This window comes from Poecilia reticulata, chromosome 9 (genome assembly GCF_904066995.2).
Source record: "Poecilia reticulata chromosome 9, P_reticulata-male-v2, whole genome shotgun sequence".
Taxonomy (NCBI): Eukaryota; Metazoa; Chordata; class Actinopteri; order Cyprinodontiformes; family Poeciliidae; genus Poecilia; species Poecilia reticulata.
This window is the reverse complement of record NC_088838.1, coordinates 17,371,703-17,392,309: the sequence shown is the minus strand read 5'-3', so window position 1 is coordinate 17,392,309 and position 20,607 is coordinate 17,371,703. Positions and strand designations below refer to the sequence as shown.

The 20,607-nt window shown below is 38.7% G+C and overlaps 1 protein-coding gene across 2 annotated transcripts in view; it reads right to left on the bottom strand.

Moving 5' to 3' along the window:
- Nucleotides 1-20,607, bottom strand: part of LOC103470370 (transforming acidic coiled-coil-containing protein 1) — a 34,521-nt gene that overhangs the window by 13,602 nt on the left and 312 nt on the right. The window contains exons 2-7 of one of the 2 annotated variants that reach the window (XM_008418775.3): nt 11,302-11,433; nt 8,858-8,946; nt 3,992-4,409; nt 2,225-2,279; nt 2,039-2,120; nt 586-638 (exon numbers count right to left, since the gene is read on the bottom strand). In XM_008418775.3, coding sequence (XP_008416997.1) covers nt 586-638; nt 2,039-2,120; nt 2,225-2,279; nt 3,992-4,409; nt 8,858-8,946; nt 11,302-11,433 — 829 coding nt within the window. Of the gene's footprint in view, nt 1-585; nt 639-2,038; nt 2,121-2,224; nt 2,280-3,991; nt 4,410-8,857; nt 8,947-11,301; nt 11,434-19,108; nt 19,356-20,607 lie in introns of those variants that run through there. The other variant, XM_008418777.3, reaches the window with a different exon arrangement.

The window sequence follows — 20,607 nt, the reverse complement described above, 5'->3', positions numbered from 1 at the left end:
TGCAGCTCAACATTCAGCATATATCACTCTCATCTTTGGGTCAATGTTCTCACTCCCTCCTCTGCTCCACTCATGTCTCTCCACGCTGTCGTTCTGTCCTTTGCTGGATTATAACAGTCATAGGCTAATCTTGAGGGTGATAATCTTAATCCATGTGTCACCTGAGAAGACTAACAGAGTGACACACACACCAAGAACCTTGTGCCGTCCTATGCCTCAATACTGTCATCATATTGCGTCTTACAATGCCACTTCCTTGGCTGTAACCTAATCAATTGTTTCTTTAATTCAAAATAAAATGATCAATTTTGTTATATTTTAAATTACTGCGTTAATGTCTCATATTTCAGCTGCATGTGAAAAATCGGATGCAGATGAAAGTGACACCGGCTGCAACTTGTCATTTCCTTTCATTAGAACAGATAAAATCCCCCCCAGTGGCAGCATTGCAGTTTGAAATTTATCCATAAACATTCATCCAATTTTCAGTGACAGATTCACACTCCGTTGATGAGCAAACCAAAGGCTGACGCCAAGAGTTAGAAAGAAGAAAATGTATCAGGTTAAAAAGAGACAGAGTCTCACCACAGAGCAGCAGTCTGACTCATCTGGTTTGGATGTCAAATTGCATTCCTGGTCTGTGAAAGAGAGAGAAGAAAACCTTTTGGGTCAAAGGTCCTATAAATATGATACAACACTGTTTAGACCAGCATGGCCAGCAGGTGGCGGCAAATTAAATCCTTAGGCCAAAAAAAATTTCATAGTGATTTTTAATCTGAAAGAATCCATGAATTATATTCCAATGATTTGAACGTTTTACTGCTTTATACCATTAATGACTTGATCCTAATAACTAACTAATCCATTCAGTTCTGGGTTTGGGCTCCTTTTGCTTAAATTACTACATCAATTCAGCATGGCAACGAGATAATTATCAGCTTGTGTGTCTGCTGAGGTGATGAGGAATCCCAAGTTGGTTTAATAGCAGTCTTCAGGTCGTATCTGTAGTTTCTTTGTCTCAATATCAGGCTAATTTGATGTCAGAGTGCAGAGATAAATGATTAATGATGACACTTTTGGCACTGCATGTTGTAGCCAGGTCCCACTAGAAAATAAGATCATAATTTCTCTAAAGCTTCTTTGCAGAAAGAATACATGAAGTGATATATTCCTTGATAAAACATATTACACTATAAATCTTCACACTGTTCCTGAAGAAAATTTGATTCTGTTCCTCTCACCTCTTCAGGCGTGACTTAAAACGAGGAAAACAACCTTTGTACAACACTTTTTCCTTCCACTTAACTTTCCAATAATATGCTTGGATAAACCCCCAGCTTTTTACCATAATTTTTGACTTCCAAGAGTGGACAACTGTCAGGTTTCCTTTCATTAATGTGTACAGGCCACAACACAGATTTCTATTGTGAGGGGGGGAAAAATCTATTTCATTTATCTTTAGTAATATTCTAATTTTGAAAAAATACTAAATTTGGGCGTTTTATTAGCTTTAAGCCACTACGGCCAAAATTAACAGAATCACTTGGAATATAGCTCTATGTAATAAACTCATAAAATATGAGTTATATATTTTTAACTGAAATAAACTTCCAGAAGACACTGATTTATATGTAAATGATTCATTTTAGCTGTATTTTGTCCTTGAATGTCAATTTTTCCTGAGAATGGACTATGTAAATGACTGAAACAATGTCACATAAAACTCATAACATGCAGTAGAAACTGAACTGCATGTCATAAAACATCTGTCATGTTCTGAACACAAGTTACAAACAGCTCTGTACATAAGGACAGCTCTGTCCTAATGATTCACCACATTGTAATTCTGCACATTTCCCATGTACAACTAATGATTAAACAGGCCTGTGTTTGCAACAGAAGAGAAATTTAATGTGACCATGACTGTTGTTTACCCACGGGTCAGGTAGTGCATACTGATCTAAAATAATGAATATCTAATCTTTGGTATCCTTCATTTGAGTTATTACTCTAAAACATATACCATCAATTTACTCACAGTTTTGCTCCTTTTCTGACTTGGTCCCACCTGTCCCCGCCAGTTTCTCCTCATCTGTAGCATGGCCCTCATGATGGTCGTCCTTAAACAACATTAAACTTCAAACCGTGCTGAGTTTCTCTGTATAAATCTGTTTTTTTTCACTCATTGTGTAACAGGCATATTACCATTATTATCAGAGCCTACCTGTCCATTTAAATCCTTCTGCATCTGCTGGTTTTGCTTTAGTTTGCAGGAGTTCCTGAGGACAAATGACAAAAAGCAACATCAGCTTCAGCACGACACATTTCAGCTTTGAGTGCATTTAAATGGGGACGGATGGAAAAATAGGAAGAGACAGGAAAAGAACACAGAAAGCCTTACTACTAGACCACATAGCTTTTCTTTGTGTGTGCTGAGCTGGCATGCTCTTCCAAAAAGTGCCGAGTTATGCAGTAGAAAGAGCAGAATAATGAGATGTTTGTGGATTAGAGGGTTTCCTCTAACGCTTGATATTTTTCCACTTTGCAAAAGTACTCATGTCTTTTTCTCCACCTTTGAGTTGAGATTCTGAGTTTATGTCGGCTGCAGAGCCGGAGTCACACAACACAGTTACGCAGTACTTACAACAGAACACAGAGGAAATGGACTTGCTCGGCAGTCCTGATGCCACACAAAGAGAAAGGGAAACAGAACGACATGTTGAGCAAAGAAAAGGAAGGAAGAGACACAAGATGAGACGGGGGTTAGGACAAAGACAAGGTGAGGGCAGAGGGTCTGACGTGTAGGAAAACGAATCAGAATTATCGGAGTGTTACTGGGAAACGTCAGACAAAACGTATTGAAAAAAATATTAATGTTGCAAATATAACGAGAATATTTCCTGAGTTTACTGCAAATTTCTTCCAGTGTTTGTCAAATGTCTCACTAGGTTTTAACACTAGATATCCAAAAGTTTGAGATGATAAAAATTTAAGATGCACCAAGAAATCAGCTGATAAAGTCCAGCAAAATTTTAACTGGATTGGACCTAATTAATGACCAGCCACTGGTAAACTAAATACCTTCTATATGGTGAATGCACCATATAAAAGTCCCACCAGGTGGCACACCGGCTGTTCATGCCACAACAGGGAGAAGGCGCTCAGCACATTACAAAAATAAAAATGTATTACAGCTTTAAACCATTACCCGTTTCATTGTTTTATTCTGTTGTAAGATAGAAAAGGAAGCAATGTAAATGTTTGAGAAATCTGACATAATAACCGTGAAGCATCCATCGAGATTTAATGTTCAATGATTTTGTGAAACAACATATTTTGTGATAATGCCATGATGTATGCAAAAAGTTGTAATATGCTAAAGTAGAGGATGAGATGTCCTGCAACTAAGTCTGCTTTTATTTAGATATCTCCATTTCATAACCTGGAGAGTTTTACTGTATTTTGTAGCAGGGATGCCTTTATATTATATACCTTCATATTTATATACTTCATTATATTTATATAACTATACAACACTCTTAGCTTACATACGTGACATAGTTAATTTCAAATACTTGTGTAAGATCTTCCACAAGAGGGCAGAGTTTGACTGTTTAATAGTTGAGCAAAAATGAAGTAGAAGCAAAACATACAGGTATGTCTACGGAATGTGTAAACAGAGCTTAACAGGTGTCTGCAAATGATACAAAATAAACTTCCTGAACATAAAGTGGCCCATTTTAGTGCTGCGAGTCAGGCTGTATGCAGGAGAGAAACAGCTGACATGTCTTAAACCTGCATTAGACACCAACAAGCCAACACAGTTCGTACAGACAAGGACACTTTGATCATTTCAGTGTAAAGAGCTTGCTGTCAATGCAGCTCTTTACAGCCATTTATAGGAACTAGTTGCAGATCTCACTTATTTCTGGGTTGTATGTGTGTAGCTGTAACCACGAGGGGCCACAGGCCTTTATTTGGGTTTACTTACTTAATGATTGAGTTGCTGTTCTCACAGGCCAGTTTAGTGTTCGAGTTCACAGGGTCTGATCTCACGTTGCCATTCAGCAAATCGGGGTCCAGGCACTCATCACGACTGATTGTGTCTGGACTAGAGTCTGAAGTTGCCGGAGCCTCGTCGTCAACCTCTGTAGGATCCGGTTTGGTAAGTGGTGAGAGAACGGGAAGTGATGGCGGTCGGAGAGCTGCAGTCTGGGGAAGGTGGCCGGATGGTGGGAGATCTTCTCCAGAGCCAGCTTTGGAGCCCACGGTCAAGTTGAGGTTTTGATCCAAACCAAAGCTGCCTCTGTTGGAGCCGGTCATGTTGTTCAGGGAGTCAACCTGCTGGGATGGAGCTGAGCGGACATCATGGCATCTGTCCTGAATGTGGCTTGAACCATCAGTAGAATCTACAGGGGGAAAAAAGGGAACAAACTAGTTAGGAAAGAAACCATATTTATTAGTTATACGTAGCTGTGAAAGAGTGAACTTGTGGCAAACTTAGTATTAATAAACTGTATTTATTTCCATCTTAACTTTTAAGTAAATAAAACATTTGAGGTTAATTCTCCATAATTTTAGACCCTAATTGAGATTTTGACGTTTTTCTCTTTTGTTGCCATCAGTAAATGAATACAGGCAACTTCCATTAAGAATTTAAGAAAGAAATTATCTAGCCAGTCACTTGGATGAAAATTTCAGGCAACTTTAAATGAATCCCAAAATGTTCACACAAAACCTGTAAGATTTATGCTTTTAATAGTGTCATTAAATGTTAGATTTAAAAGACATAAGCAGCAGCATGATTACTAAAACATGCATAAATTAATATGAACACTGCAAAAATGAAATGACTACAACAAAAACTCGCCACATTTCAACAACTCCTTTCTAGCACTTCATCTGACAAAATACCGTTTGGCTCTGCAAAACTGTTGCACATCTTCCAAGTGCTTAAACGGTGTATAAATATTTGCTGGAAATTTACAAACGAAAAATTTTCCAGCAGCAGTGATTTACATCGCTGACGCAGTTCACCAGGCTGCCATTCATTTTTGGATGTGTCAAAAAAAAAAACATTCTGTTGCATAAATACTGCAACTTAGAAATTTATACTGAAATTTACCCAGAATTTGTAATAACTTAGCGATGATAGTTTCAATTGAGGTTTTTGTATGTCAGCAGTTTGTGACTCCACTGCTTTGATTTTTTAAAATACTAAACTTTTCCATATTTGTAAAAAGAGGTAAGAAAAATTAGGCGTTTGTGTTAAACATCGTAAGTAAAATGTATTATGGTGGCAACACTCAAAGGGATTTAGATAGTCCATATAATCTCAAAACAAGCTCCAAACAACATTTCATATGTCCTTTTGTTGCCAACTTTCAGCCGCAGGTCGATTGTTCGTCATTCATTAATCACAGGTCAACATCATTACCACTTTAATCCCACCTACACATTTGTTCCTTTTCTAGTTCCCACCAAATCCTAATTGGCAGCTAAATGATTTACGAGCAAGCAGATACGTGTGTAACCAATTGTCACCATTCAACCCCATTACAATAACATTAAATCCTTACATTGTTAGAATGCATCTCTTTCGTGTACTGTTACCATTTAGGGTTTAAGCCTTCAAAGGGTTTACTTAAAATCTGCCGACTTCCTCCCAGAACAATCCACTTCCTGTCTCGTCACACATCCCGTTAAGCATCCCGGCGGGCTGGGCTGTGTTGTTGAAACACAGGAACCCCTGTTGCTGAAAATAATCACCTCCACAATGCAAACGTCAAACAATTATAAACCAACACCATCACCCTATTCCTTCTCTACACCACATGTGGACTGCTGTCATGTTTTCTTAAGCTGCGCCATAAACTGTATTACTTTTTTTTTTTTTCGGTATTTCATGTGATGGACAAAATAGTGCATGACTGAAGAAGAAAAACAATTCATGATTACTTTTCTTTTTTCAGTGTAACTAGCTTTTTGTGAAGGTCTTAGTGGTTTTAGAAGAAACACAGTAGGCAGGTCAGAGACTTTAGAAAGTAATTATTAGCTTTGAACATCTCAGAGAAAATCTCAACCAATCATCTGAAAGTGGAAAGACTATAAGGCACAAGGGACAAGTATTTTGCTGGGCAAAAAGAGTATATTTTAGCAAAGGATACGAGAGGTCAATGGTAACTCTGGAGGAGCTGCAGTCATTCATAACCGAAATGGAAAAATCAATAGGACAGTTCGTGGTCTTGCACTGCACAAAAAAAAAAACAAAATACAAAAAGGGGCAAGAAAAAATCCACTGTAGAAATAAATAATGATAAAATCCAGCTCAAACTTTGCTACAAACCAAATAGAGCAGACAGCAATCAGATGGGAGAAACCAAAACGCTGAACATGCAACTGCAGTTACCAATGAATCATGGTGGTGGCAGCGTCATGCTGTGGAGAAGCTCATCTCAACACCACTTAAAATTTATAATCATTAAAGTTAGCTCAGTTATGATGCCTCCCACATTTATTAGTTTTTTCTTTCATCTTTTATTTCCACTAAAAAATGATTCACTACTTTAAACTGATTCATCACATAAAATCCCAGAAAAACACCTGAAAGTGCAACAGGTGTGAAAGGTAGATGATGTCAATGTTCTTTTTAAATCAAAGTGTTAAAGTCAGCTTGTACAAACTTCAGCTCTAAATCTCCGTAGCTCCTCACATTGAATGCACCCTTTGTAGACGAGGAACATATGTAGAAAAACCACACCCAGTCATGAAGAGTTCAACCCATCACGTGTCCCAGCAACACAAACAAAACATCAGGCTTTATTATCGTTTCACAACTCTGTGAAAAAGAGGAAAAGACAGCAGAGGGGGAAGTAAGAGTGTCAGAGAAACAAGTAGATACAAAGTGTTCTCAGGTTTCTGCTCTGCCACCGTTCAGAGAGACGCATCGTCATGTTCAAGTGGTTGTTCCCATAAACATTGAACTGTTTGTGTGTTCTAACTATAGAGCCCGTTTCTCCAGAGTCAATCTTTTATGTATGAAAGGAACTCGGCAAGCGAGCTGTGTAGCGTGAAATGATACATTTACTGTCTCAGATTGGCATAATTTACCACGAGCAGCGATTCAGACCTCGTAAACTGATCTGACCCGGATAGAAGAGCCCGATGTCAAACCCCGTTGCTCCCAGTGTGTGCTGATATCCCTGCGCAATCCAAGTTTGCAAACACATGCGATATTCATATCTGTGGTTGAACTGACGTCTGGATTATCCGTTACCACAGCAACGGGTGCTACTTGTGCCTGTGTGGGTGAAAGATGGGCAGTAAAAGCAGAAGAGGAGGAGAAGGGAGTGGAAACTAGGGAGCCTGTTTGGAAAAGCAGGACTCAGCTGCAAGCTATTTGTTTTTTTATAAAAGCTTAACCAACAGAGAGCTCATTTCCAACTTTTAACAGCGTTCATAAACACTACTCTGGACCTGTAAAACTTTGCTTAATGAAGTATGTAGCACATTGCTCCTAAAATGGTAGTAAACAGCACCAAGTTTCAAGTGAAATGAATACTGATGCACAAGTAAATTCACATGAAAGACGACAAAGGGAGAAATGTTCCTTAAAAGGTTAAAATTTCTTTGTCGGCTGTCACAAATACCGTATGATCTTTATTTAAGATCACACTCCACATCAGCCTTTCTGGGTATAAAATAGAGCTGCACAATTAAAAGAAATTATAGGACAGGAAGCTTTTTTTAATATTAATTTAAACTTTAAATTAAATTTAAACTTTCCTGTCACTTTAAGTATGTTGTGTTCAATCACTTTTGTTCTTCTGCAGAGAGACTCGATCCAGCAATCTGAATCTAATGATGGTATCTAAAACATTTATAGCACTTCAGTTTTTGGTAACATCCTTCTCAATGTTACCAAATGCATATTTTGCCAACCTTCGGTCACAACTTTTTAATATTTCATGGTAATGAATGTGATAGACCAACACAAATCAGTTCATAGCTAATTAAAAAAAAACAATTTTACTTGTAAATAAAAATTTTGACGTATATGCCATGCAGCTGGGTCTGATAAAATCAAGTGGAATTAATTTGTTAGTTAAAATCTCTTCTCTACACAAACCCTAAACTGCAGGATTAAGTATGAAGGAATAAACTTTCTACTAAAAATACAAAAGGTAAAATCTGTGATATTAATTTATCTTCCATCTGACCAATCAGCACAAACATCAAAGGTTCATCTGTATCTGAGCCTTTATGGCATCGAAATTGTTTTTGATAGGATGTATTAAGTGTATACTCCAGGAAACCATTACTGTAATAAATCCCTCTTCCAAGCATTGAAGCATGCTCCTGAATGATACTTCTGCAGTAATAAATCTGCACAGATTAACCCAAATCAGGGTTTCCAGTAAAGCATAAACAAAAGGGCTGCAGACTGAAACTGAAAGTAGGTTGACAGCTGGCTCACATACAGAAATATGTAGGTCTGTGATACCATGTTATCTGCTGGGCTAAAGTCACATTACTGTTGTAAACAGTGGGCACCATACTGATACTTTGCCCACTATAAATGAAATGCACAAGTACAATAAGATGATACCAAAATATGTCTTGGAAAAACGTTTTTTTTTTTTGCTGTTCCATCTGCAAAGCCTGACTACATGTCAGATATTGTTCATTGTAGATATGGTAAGCAAGTAATACATTTAAACATACAGTTAAAGAAGACGTATAAGATAAAACCTTCAGGATTTCAAGATCACTAGTTAAACATTACCAATATCTGATAATAGTCAAGTCGAGTGACCTACATCGGAGCTCTAACTTGCTGTTTGCTCTGAAGTCTCACCTGTGTTGTTTGAGTTGTCCAGTTGGCTCAGTAGATTCACAACTGGAGACTCGGCTTCTGGGGTCTCGAAGGCTCCCTCAGAGTCCGAACTGCAGGTGAAAAGAATAAACTGCTATTTGTTTTATTTCAATGAAACATTACATGAAATAACAGAGAAGCACAAACAGAAGCTAGAAGAGAAAACTCTCAAACCAACATGGGAAGATTTGTTATGCACTTTTTTTTTTGCCTAATTACACACGTTGTTAACTACCTTGCAAAGATGTTCACATCATAATTTAAGAATTAAAATAAAATTCTTTATGTGGAATACATTTGTATTCAGTCAGTTATTGTACAACAATAATTGGCATCGAAAGACTTGCAGCTGAAAGACTTTTGGTGAACTTTAAAAACTTTGCACATCTAGAGTTAGAGGTTTTTGCCAATTCCTCCTAGGAGCTGAGACTAAACTGAATTGGAGCCTCTTTGAACATTCATTTTCAAGTCTTGTCTCAAATTCTGTATTGAATTGAACCCACCCGTGTGCTTTGATTGAAAACATTTTATTGCAGCCCTGGCTCTGTGTTTAAGTTTGTGGTCCTGCTGGAAGAAAAACCTCAGCTTTGTGTTTTGGTGAATAAATGCTTTCCCATAGCACACCACTACACCATCACCACTGTTCGCTTTAAAGATGGTGTGTTCTGATGCGCAGTGTTGGACTGTTTGCCACACACAGCACTTTGGATGTAGGTTAAAAAGTTCAGTTTTAGTCACATTTAAAGAGAACACTTTTATGTTTCCTGTTTGCTCTTCATCACTTATGGGAAACCTGCTAGACTACTTCTATTGATATTTTTTTTGGTGAAACGCACAACCAAGTTATCCTGTCAACATTCTTTCACCTGAGCTGTGAATCTCTGCAGCTCCTCCAAAGCTGCTTCTCTGATTTCATGTCTGCCATTTTAGTTGGGTTGCCATATCTTGGAAGGTTTGCAGTTGTGCTATTCTCTTTCCTTTCACAAGATAAATCGACCAGTGCTCTGTGAGGATGTTGTTTAATAAATTAACTCTGCTTTAAAATTTCTCAACAGCCCTGATCTACCTGCTGGGCTCCTTGGTCTTCATGATGCTGCCTGGTTCTATAATTATGGATGGATGGATCCATAATTAGTTCCATTAGATCAATTTTCTAACACCCTTGTCCCTCAGTGGGGTCGGGAGGGGTGCTGGTGCCTATCTCCAGCTAACGTTTCGGGTGAGAGGCTCTCTAATTTTATGTTGAGGATAAATTAGATACAAGTGGACCCTGTTTAGCAATTAGTAAATGTAACAACATTTGAAAACCCATGTCATTTTCCTTCCATTTCACAGTTACGCATAACTATCTGCTAGTCTATAGAATGAAATACCAGTACAACACATTGAAGTTTGTGATTACAATTTGAAATTAATTCTCATAAACTTCTATTAATATAAAGAAGTTAATGGGATATGAAAACCTTCGAAGGGCGCTGTATGCGTTTCCAAATAATCGTGACAACAGAGTCATCAGATTTTCAGGATCCATTTTCTTGAAGAGACTTGAACACAGTGGCTTTCACAGGTCAAAACAAACGAGCTCCTTTTATTTTTAAAGGAAGTCAGAGGAAGGAGAGAAGAGGAAGCAGGGCCCAACTGGGCCACCTGCATCCTTTGCTCCTCAGTAACCGTGTCCCACAAACACTCACGGTTTTTGGCCTGCAATCTGGGCTGCCTGGACACCCAGCTCTGATTTATTCTCAAACAACAGAGACACGAAGAGAACGGGGAGAGGCATCAACAGAGTGTGTGTGTGTGTGTGTGCTCGTGTGTATTCCTAGCCACTTGAAAGCGCATCAAAACGTCCGCACTCTAATGAAAAACAGCACAAGGAAGAGTTCACAGTGCCAGCACCCAGGAGCACACCGTCTCTGGAAGCCAGTTCCCACAGACACACACTTAACCCCAATTTAATACAAATATAAACCCTCCACTCCCACACACACACAGCCTAAGAATCCTGTCCCACTGACAGCCTTAGTGGCTCAAGATCTGAATGGTTACTAAGAAACTAGAAAAGGAGGGGAATCAAAAAGTATCTAAAGCTTTGAAAAGTGTTGCTTTTTAATCCCCTGCTTTTTAGCAACCATTGCCAAACGGCCGCACACAAAACAGGCTTAATTACATCCTCTGTGTTTGAAAGAACAGGGCGGCGCATAAAAATCGTCTCCTCTTAACACAACAAAGCTATTTTGACTTAATATGTGCTTTGAGATGATGACAGACTGAGAATCAGAGAATAAACCACAGGATGGGACCGTTGGTCTGACGATGTACAACCTGTCAGTATGACTCAGGAGAATCTGCTGCCATCACAGCATCCAGTCACAATCCACATCCATCTGTTCACGCACACACACATGCACACACACAAAATCTCTTACTTGTCTTCTTTGTCATCCCTTCCTGTATGTTGTCCATTGTCTCCTGCACCTCCAGTCACTGCCGACCACGTCCACTTGGCCCACTGGACCGGAGACAACCAGGACATCTGTGCAGCACTTCCAGCCCCACGTCTGAGATAAGAATTGTAAACTTGTCTTTTCTCTGGGTGAGCCGACTCTGTGATTTTCTCAAGTTTAAATCAACACTTTTGCTATCGACTACAAGCAGCTCTTGATCTACCAGCGTATTTTCTGTTTTGACCTCACTTCCTCTTCTTACTCAGTTTCTCTGCCTGCCCATCCTGCTCTTCTGTCCTGTTGACGCTCGTGAGAGAGAAACGTGTCTGTCTGTGCGGCAGCTGCTTCTGTTTGCGGCTCTGCGCTCTGCACAGCACTGACTCACGCTCTGCAGATTGCAGCCGGAGCATCAGTAGTCACTCCCCCCCGCCCTTTCTGCTCCCCTCCTCCTTCCTTCCTCCCAGCAGCCTCTTCGTCTGGGTGAGCGACCAGCTGATTAATACGCATCGGCTCGCTCTGCTGCTCCTACAGGTCTGCTGACTGGCTCTGTCCCTCTGTGATGCTATCTGGGGTTTTTGAAAGTGGGAGGCAGGAAGAGAGGAAAAGGAGAAGTACATTTCTGTTTTACAAAATAGGGTTAGTCAGGTTTGAATTGGTTAGAGAGAATATCAAATATGTTTGTGCATTGGGGATCAGGTGGGCAAAAAAGTCATGGTGGGAAGGAAATGCCACATTTATATAAACACCTTGTTTAGGTGGATATATAAATGTCCACCTAAACATTTAGCCATCCTAATTCGAGATGAATTAGGATGGCTTTTTTTTTTTTTCAAACGACCAGATAAACAAGTGTTGTCAAAAGCTGGGTCACTGGTTCAACTCAAGGTTTTCAACTATTTGATAATAAGCTGTTAATCTAAGTTTAGTCATCCTTTGGCTGCATCAGATATTTAAGCTGAACAATAAAAGGTTAATCACATTAGCAGAAATGTTATATATTTGACAAAACTCTACATATCCTTTCATTTTAAGCTTAAACTTTGTCCCTTTGACTTAGAATAAGCTCCAGATTGCTACGGTGAAAAAAGGGGTCATCAACAAAACCTGGATGTTTTAAAAATCCCATATATGAAAACTGGTGAATTTACAGAACCTTTCACTTTCACTTTTTCAAAATAAAAAAGGAAATATATATATTTTTTAATACAGAAATGCATCCAAATGAACAAAAGGACGACCTTGTGAGAGCAAAATTAAAATTAAAGGTTTGGACTGACTTGAACTAAACTAAAAATCTGCTGTGAATGTGAGACTTTCACATGGTTAATATGACTGATGTTCATTTTTTTTGTTGGAAGGTGGACAAACATTTGTCAAGATGAGGGATGATGCTGTCTGACTAAATGAGTCAGAAAGCTAAAATTTAATCAGAAGGTGCTTTAAGTTCAAGGGTGTACCTACTAGTTCTACAAGGTTATTGCACCTTTTTTATTTTTAATTGAAAACGGGTTTTTTAGTTAATTTGGCTGTATGGGATCTATGCCACATTATAGGTAGAAAAACGCTTGAAAAGATTAATCAAAAGACCTGACATCCTAACAAGAGTGTGTAGACTTTTACAAGCTGCTGCATGTAAAGCAGTTTCTGTCAACTGCTGCTGTCTGCTCCTGTGCAGAGGTATTAGCTTTATTATCCTCCAGTTCCTTTACGCTCATAAAATGTTTCCTACAGCAGGAGAGATCTCTCTACCTGAAGACTTAACATTTTGTTGTTCTTCTAAAGAGAAACAGTTTTAGTTTGAAAAAACAGTTTAAGACTGACGTATTCTAGACACTAGTTGGCAACATTTCCAAATGTGAAACAAGCTGTGCAATGTGTTTTTTATTTTTAATAAGATTTTATTATTAACATGATTTTATACTTTAAAGCGTGATATTTTTACCATATTGGCCACCCTACATTCATGCATGTCTCAACAGGTTCCAAACCTCTCACCCGTATTTTTATTTACTTGTGCCTTTCATATCTTCACCCTTTAGTTGCTAAAGTTTCTTCCAAACTTTGCGTCAACCCTGAATGCTTCACACACACTGTTCTCACTGAGATCTGATAGGGTAATCAAGATGCAACCCGAGACGGTTAATGGCTTGTTTACCCAGCAACAGATATGGTTGACAGCTCAGCTAAACGCAGGCAATTAAACCGCCTGCCTCTTTTCTCAGGATGAACATGAAAAAGTGAAAACAAATATTGCCGAGACAGAAACTGTTCCCACTGAACTCACATGAGCTACTAAAGCCCAGAGGTGCAATTAAAGTAACTGAGGCTCTATTGTTCACTGAAACTATCCAGGCCAGACAACAGACGGATCAATAAAATAAACCCAGATACAGATTCAACGATGCAGCAGCAAATCCCCCTGGAAGAATAGGGTTTTAATTAAATGCTCTCATCGCTGAACACACACACACACACACACACACACACACACACACACACACACACGTCTTTCTCTGTGTTTATTCATCAGAAGCTTATGTAACTCTACACAGCTCTTCCCTCGGACTCACACAGAGACAGAGGATCTAGGCTAGATGAGATGCATTTTCTGAAAGGGAAAACATGGACCGTGACTAATCCAATAACAGGCAGAGGATTTAGTCACTGTGAAAAGATGGAAAGATCAGCAGAAAGAGGCACTTTCCTTTTTATTTTATGTTTTCTGTTGCATAATTCCCACACATGAAGACATGTTACCACACTCTGCTCCACACAAACAAGAGCAGAGAGAGGAAAGAGGATGATCTCAGAAACCTGCACACAACGTTTCACACTGGTGAGCGCAGAGAAAGAGGCTCTGTTCAGTCTCATAGACTGAAAAAAAAACTGTACAGAAAATAATCACGGCACAGAAACAATGAAGGGATTTTTCTGAAAAGAAAAAGACAGTGTCTAGAGGTTTGTCAAGATTAAAATATCAAACGTTTGTTTTGCATTCCTGGCATTGTCTTCTTTTTCCCTTTAGTATCCTTCTGACAGTCAAAACACATCAGAAGACAAACCAGTGACAGCCTGGAGGCACACAGACATCCATTTAACCTGTTATACAATAAGGCACTGGCTTCTGGCCAGGCACATCAACAACATGTGATTTCTTAACATTTAAAAATTAAATAAAAATACTCATTATTCCTATTGAGACAGAGTTAAAATACAGAGGAACAGAGCAGAGAAATAACAGTGGAAATGAGTCTGCTCTTATGTAATCGCTTGCAACCAGATACTGCGTCAGTAGTGCAACCCACACATGCCTTCATACAGACGGACATAAACTACAGCTGCTACCTTGGTCCACTTACAGGTTAAAATACAGCAGATAAACAAAACGTGTTCCTTAAATAGATTTTGCCCCATGAAGCTGATGCGTTTGTGGTCTGTTAATCCAGTAGGAATGTGGATGTCTATTCCTCAATTAGATTCTGACTGATGGCAGCATGTGTTGTTTGTAGCCAAGAATAAAGCCAGACATGGCAAACATGTCTGCAGCCTGGAACAGAGGAAATTAGATACCCGATGTAATAATTACCAAACTCTGCATACTGAAAGAGGATTAACAGTGGTATGTCAGTAAGTGTCTGGTGTAGCTAAAGATAACTTTAAAAGATATAAACTTTATTTAATGAAAGACTACATGGACTTTTTTAAAAATTCACCTTCATACAATAATGCCAGTGTCTCTGTTGGACAAAATCTCAGCATACAGGTAAGAAACCTATCAATTACTAAATCAGGTATATAAAGTCGTTAATATTTACCTCTGGATTGGTATGAAAATGTTTGTGTCATGTATTTGTGTAGAGATGCACACAGATCACCTCCACCCATGAAAAGCCTCCAATTGCACTACTTCATATCCAGAGATGCACCGCAATAACTAAAACGTCAGCATCATGTCTTTAAGCATCTGTTACTGTGAACTGATGTGTGTCTGCCATGCTGCCCCAGATATTTGGACATGCCAAACCTAGAGACGCAAGACATATACCACATGTATGTGCCACCGGCCACATACATGTCTAAAACTTATCAGATAATAATCTTCAAGGAGAGGATACTCAAACAACTACCAATAAGCCCGGATGTGGCTGTCACTGAGAGCAGACTGCAATGTGCTAAAAGAAATCTCCCAAAACAACAAAATCTTCTCATGTGAACTACGGCAGCATCTTGCTACTGTTGATATGAAAGTACATGAAAACACAGAGCCTGGACTTAGGTTTACCACAAAGAGTGCAGACCAAGACCAGGATTTCTGAGAAAAGGTTTTTGGACAAATGAGTATAAAGTTAAAAAATAGAAAACAGAGATGGGAGTGTCACTGACTCATTATGAGGTTGATAATGAACCTATGTCCTTACTACTATTATAAATGAAATGTTTCTTTAAATATCTTTTTGTTTTCATTGGATTACTTTATGAAATAATGTTGCTATGCAAATAAACCTGCCAAGCCAAGACTAGCCTCAGATTAATGACAATCTGGCGCCACCTGCTGGTAAATACTGGATGCGCATTTTGCATATAAGCAACTATTGAAATCGCAGTGGTCTTTATACCCAGCCATCTATTTAGTAATACAGTGATGTGAGGAGGGGAAATGGACAAGCTGCATGTGTGAAAAACATGAGCTTAAACATAAATGACAAACCTTTTCACCCTGGCAACAAAGAGGAGTCATGAGTGTGCTAATCTATGAAAACACCCATAAAGGGACTACAGAGAGAAACTGGAGCAGCTGGTGTCCCTCTGTCTAAATTCAGCATGGTGTTATCCAGAGTAAAGCAGAAATAAAATAAGCAGAGAGGCTGGCATTCCCTGATCTCATCTTCCGTGGAAGACGCTGCAATTAGTGTAGAAAACCAGCGTGGAAACTAAGTGGAGCTATGGTGCTCACAATGCTATAGCAGCTGAATCACTCAACTGACTGACACACAAAAAAACAAAGAGAAAGAATGAAACAAGAGGAGGGTTTAACCCCAGAGAGGCATGGACAGAAATCAGCAGAGCTATTGTTCTTATTATGAATGGAGCTGAAGATCACACAGTTCCCACACAACAGAATATGTACATTATACACCGTTTGGGTAAGTTTACAGGACCGATAAGAGTGTCAAAGTAAAGAAGCAAAATACACTTGAAAGAAACATTTGTTTCACAATTTCCTAGATTAAGATTGCTGTATTTCTTAAGATGTTTGACCCGTTTTAAATTAAAGTTCCTATAATTGGGCTAAAATGTTATTCTATAAACAGTATATAATTAGTACAGATGGAAAACTTTCCCAGAACTTAGAAATCTAACAAGCAAGACTGGCAAAACATACTATAAAAACAATAAATGAGCATTTAAAAACAAAAAAGGTTCCATTAAATAGAGAGACAATCAAATTTGTATTTGTCAAGTCAAGACTGATGAGAACCACTTCTGGTATTATTTTATGAGTTTCACTATCACACACGAAAGCTTTTCATAAGCAATATGTCTTGAATCATGATTCTTCAAAAAATTACTTTTTGGAGGTGTGTATTTTTATATACACAGGATATAAAGCCATTTATATCAGTGTTTTTCTCCAAATATATTTCTGATGCGACTACTGGTATAAAATTCCCACTGGAAGTCAGAAATAACCCAAATAATCTACAGATAGAAAAATTTTAAACAAATTGTTAAATAAATTATGTTCTGTGTAAGGAAGTGAAACAACAGAGGAAATGTGAATTTACATGGTAACCAAAAATGTATTTCATTACTTAAAACTATTTTTGCAATGATATCTCCTATATCATTGCAAAATGATATATGTAAACTTTTTGTGAAGTTTACAAACTTCACAAAAACTTCATTTTGTGAAGTTTGTAAACAGACTTCACAAAATGTCTTTCTGAAAACAACTGTGGGTTTTTCCCTGGATCAATTTTGGACATAAAATTGTAATAATTCTTTATTAATCCTCAGATTGTTAATCAAGAATGTCTCTCAGAAAAAAATTATTCCATTTGCCTGATCTACATGAAATCTGCCAAATGGTAGGAAAATCCCACACCATGATGGTACTACCTACAAATGTCTTAGTGTTTGGGGTGAAGTACAGTGATGCAAGTTATCCTCCATCTTCTTAATTTCGATATTATTTGAACAGATATTCTCAATCTATTCATCTGCAGCAAATCTTAATCAAGGCTCAACTCTCCACACTCATTTTGTGGATCATTCCTTCTAGATATAGCAATTCACTGAGTCAGTCAGCTTTTTACATAATTAAGTTTTCGCATCATCAACTTTTACAAATATAGCTACACAGAAAACATTGACATTACCAAACCTTGCTTTCACTGCTGTATTTATCACCACTAAGAATAGCTTCAAATGCAGGTCAGACTGCTTCCAGCTGGGTGATTGTGCCAGTGCTCTGGGCTTCTGGAGAGCAGAACAACCACGACTGCTCCAGTTAAGATGTAAAAACCAGAAGGGGGATGATGAAGCTGACTAAAATTAGAGCAAAAGATGAGAGCTGCAGACCTTTTCCGCTGGCCGTGGAGTTTTTCCCATAGGGAAGACCCCAGCTCCCTCCTGACCTAACACAAACACAGATGGATGCAGAAGATAGAGATCCTTTATTTTAAAAGGTTTGCTTCAGCATTGCTTTATCTGGTTCTCTTTCTGAGCTTCTCTTTCCACACTGTAGCTTTAAAAGCCACCTCAAAAACATCCCAGCAAGGCTTTTCACATCTTATCCCAACTCCTGTCCTTCACGTCGGGAACTATTGAGAAATTAAAGGAACAAGTGTCTAAATATAGAACAGCTCAGGCTTTCATGAGCATCGAGAGAAAGAAATCCACTTCAAGAGGCTCCTGGGAGCACTAATGAAAAACATAACCGAGAGGCTAAAGTAAAAGCACTGAGAAGATTAGCGGGGGTGAAGAAAGAGGAAGAGTGGTTTATGTTTGTGCTCTGTCAGATGTATCAGGATTGAAATACTTTTCTGGTCTGACACAAAGACCTTACACATGAATTAAATAAGACTCAGTAGAGGGATAAACTCCATGGATGAATTCATGAATGCACTCCTGTTAAATTTGGGTCGTGGATGCATAATTAACAGCAGAGCCGCACAATATCAGGAACATGTGCAACTGCGAAATTGTAGCTCAACAGTACAATGACGATTTCAATTCGCAAAACCTTTCCTTACCCTTGATGCTAAAGCTCAATCGGAGTGGTGAAAACGTTCTATAAAGGGAGCCTTTATAAAACGTTTTCACCACTCCGATTGAGCTTTAGCATCTCGGGACATTAAAACCACATATCATCAGAGCTGTTAGAGTCCATCTCATCATATCAACATGTAAGAATTTGAGATAGTATATCATATTAAACATTGCACCCAAACAAGTGTGATAATATACTTTGACAGCACGATGACAACTGGGGTTAAATATATTGTGCAGCTATTAATAATCATTACAGCAACAAAACCTTCCTTCCACTCCCCAGTCTTGCCCTCTGACTTCCCTCCAGATTTGAATAGCTAAACAGTATTAAAATCAGCCAATCAGCTGACATTGTAAACAGAAAGGCATGATGGGCTAATTTGCCTTCAGTGACTGAATCCAGACACTTCCCTTCTGGCTCTTTTGCTTTCTGTCACCTTCGCCTCCAACACAAAGCTTGCACACAGCGTTACAAACATTAAAAAAAAAATAAAAAATAAAAATCTGTTCTTACAGGCTGTCTTTCTTCCTAAGAGAGCTGAGCGATGCTCTCCTGTGCTGGCTGAGGGAGCCCCCCATGGCAACAGCAGGACGTGCGTTTGTTTCGGGTTTATCCCAGATGCTCCAAAAATCGTCTTCTGACAGGGTTCACTGCTGCATCAGCTCCCGACTGCCTCCAGCTGCATCACAGCTCCACAATACATCTGACCCAGCAGCCTGTCCTCTCCTCATCTCTTTACATGCTCGGAGTATTACAGCTCTGGTGACGGTCCCGCCTCCTTGCTCCACTACACATCTTCCTCTCTTTCACACACACACTAACCAGATTATAGTCCCTCATCAGGAAGAGCGACGTCCTCAGATTGAGAACGAAATAGAGGTTCTGTGAGTTATAAGTAGGATAAACTATGACAAATGTCTACCCCCTTAAATTCCTTCATTTAAAGACAAACTGTGTGATTCATGGGAGGGTTTCATGTTCAGAAGTGAAAGAGTCTCATCTATTGTTAAATCCAGGGGGATGGAGGAGGGTAAACACAGCTCCACTTGTTGAAACACTCCCACTACCTGCTGGGTCCCAAACACACCAACTATTTTTATTTTATTTTTTGGCTTTTTTTTGTGAGCGTTTGTTTTTCTATATTTAGGCAAAAAATGTTTTTAAAGAAAAAGTTTCCCTGTACCGACAGAAGAAAATCATCACGGCAAAACAGCAGCTCATAGCTTACATTATGATCCTTGACAATTTGTTTAGCAAAAATGTATTAATTAAAATGACATTTAATGCTTTTGATTTTATTTTACTAAATCAGTTGTAGATAATCAGTTACAAATAATCACAGTTATTTGTGACTGTGGCGACAGACTGGGCTTTACATGGAGTGCTTCTAAATCTCTCCGTAGGTTGCCGGTTCGTTTAGTCTCAAAGCTACTGCATTTAGATAAATTTCACATGACTCCCTCATTTTCAGTGGAATGGTCACCAGGTAAATTATCCTAGTTTGAGCTGCGGCTTTGCTCCGCTTTTGTCTTGTGTGGACAATGTGGTTTGTTCATATAAAAATGTTATTTCTCTTCAGCAACTTTATGTGACTTTCAAGACTCGTCTCTAGAAATAAACTATTGTGAACCATAAGCCTGAACGAAAATGAAACAGCTTGAAAATAATACATTTCCTTTAAAAGTATTAAAATTCTGAATAGGAACCATCTGATTAATGTATTTATTAAAACAAATAATTCTATAACGTGAATGCATTGCTGTACCCTTTAGGTCTGATTCTCAGACTCTGCTATCCACCCAACCTTTAAATTAAATGAGGAATAGTTGAAAACTGAGTCAGTGGGGTCCAGGACAAACCAGCCTTTGACAACTACAGAGGAGCTTTTGAGCGCGTTTCCTCCCACTGAGCTGAATCACATGAAACTCTGCGAGTTTCAGGGTCTAAATTTCTAAATGACTTCTCAACATCTCCTCCCCGACTGATCCAACACAGCATGTCGTTTCCGACAT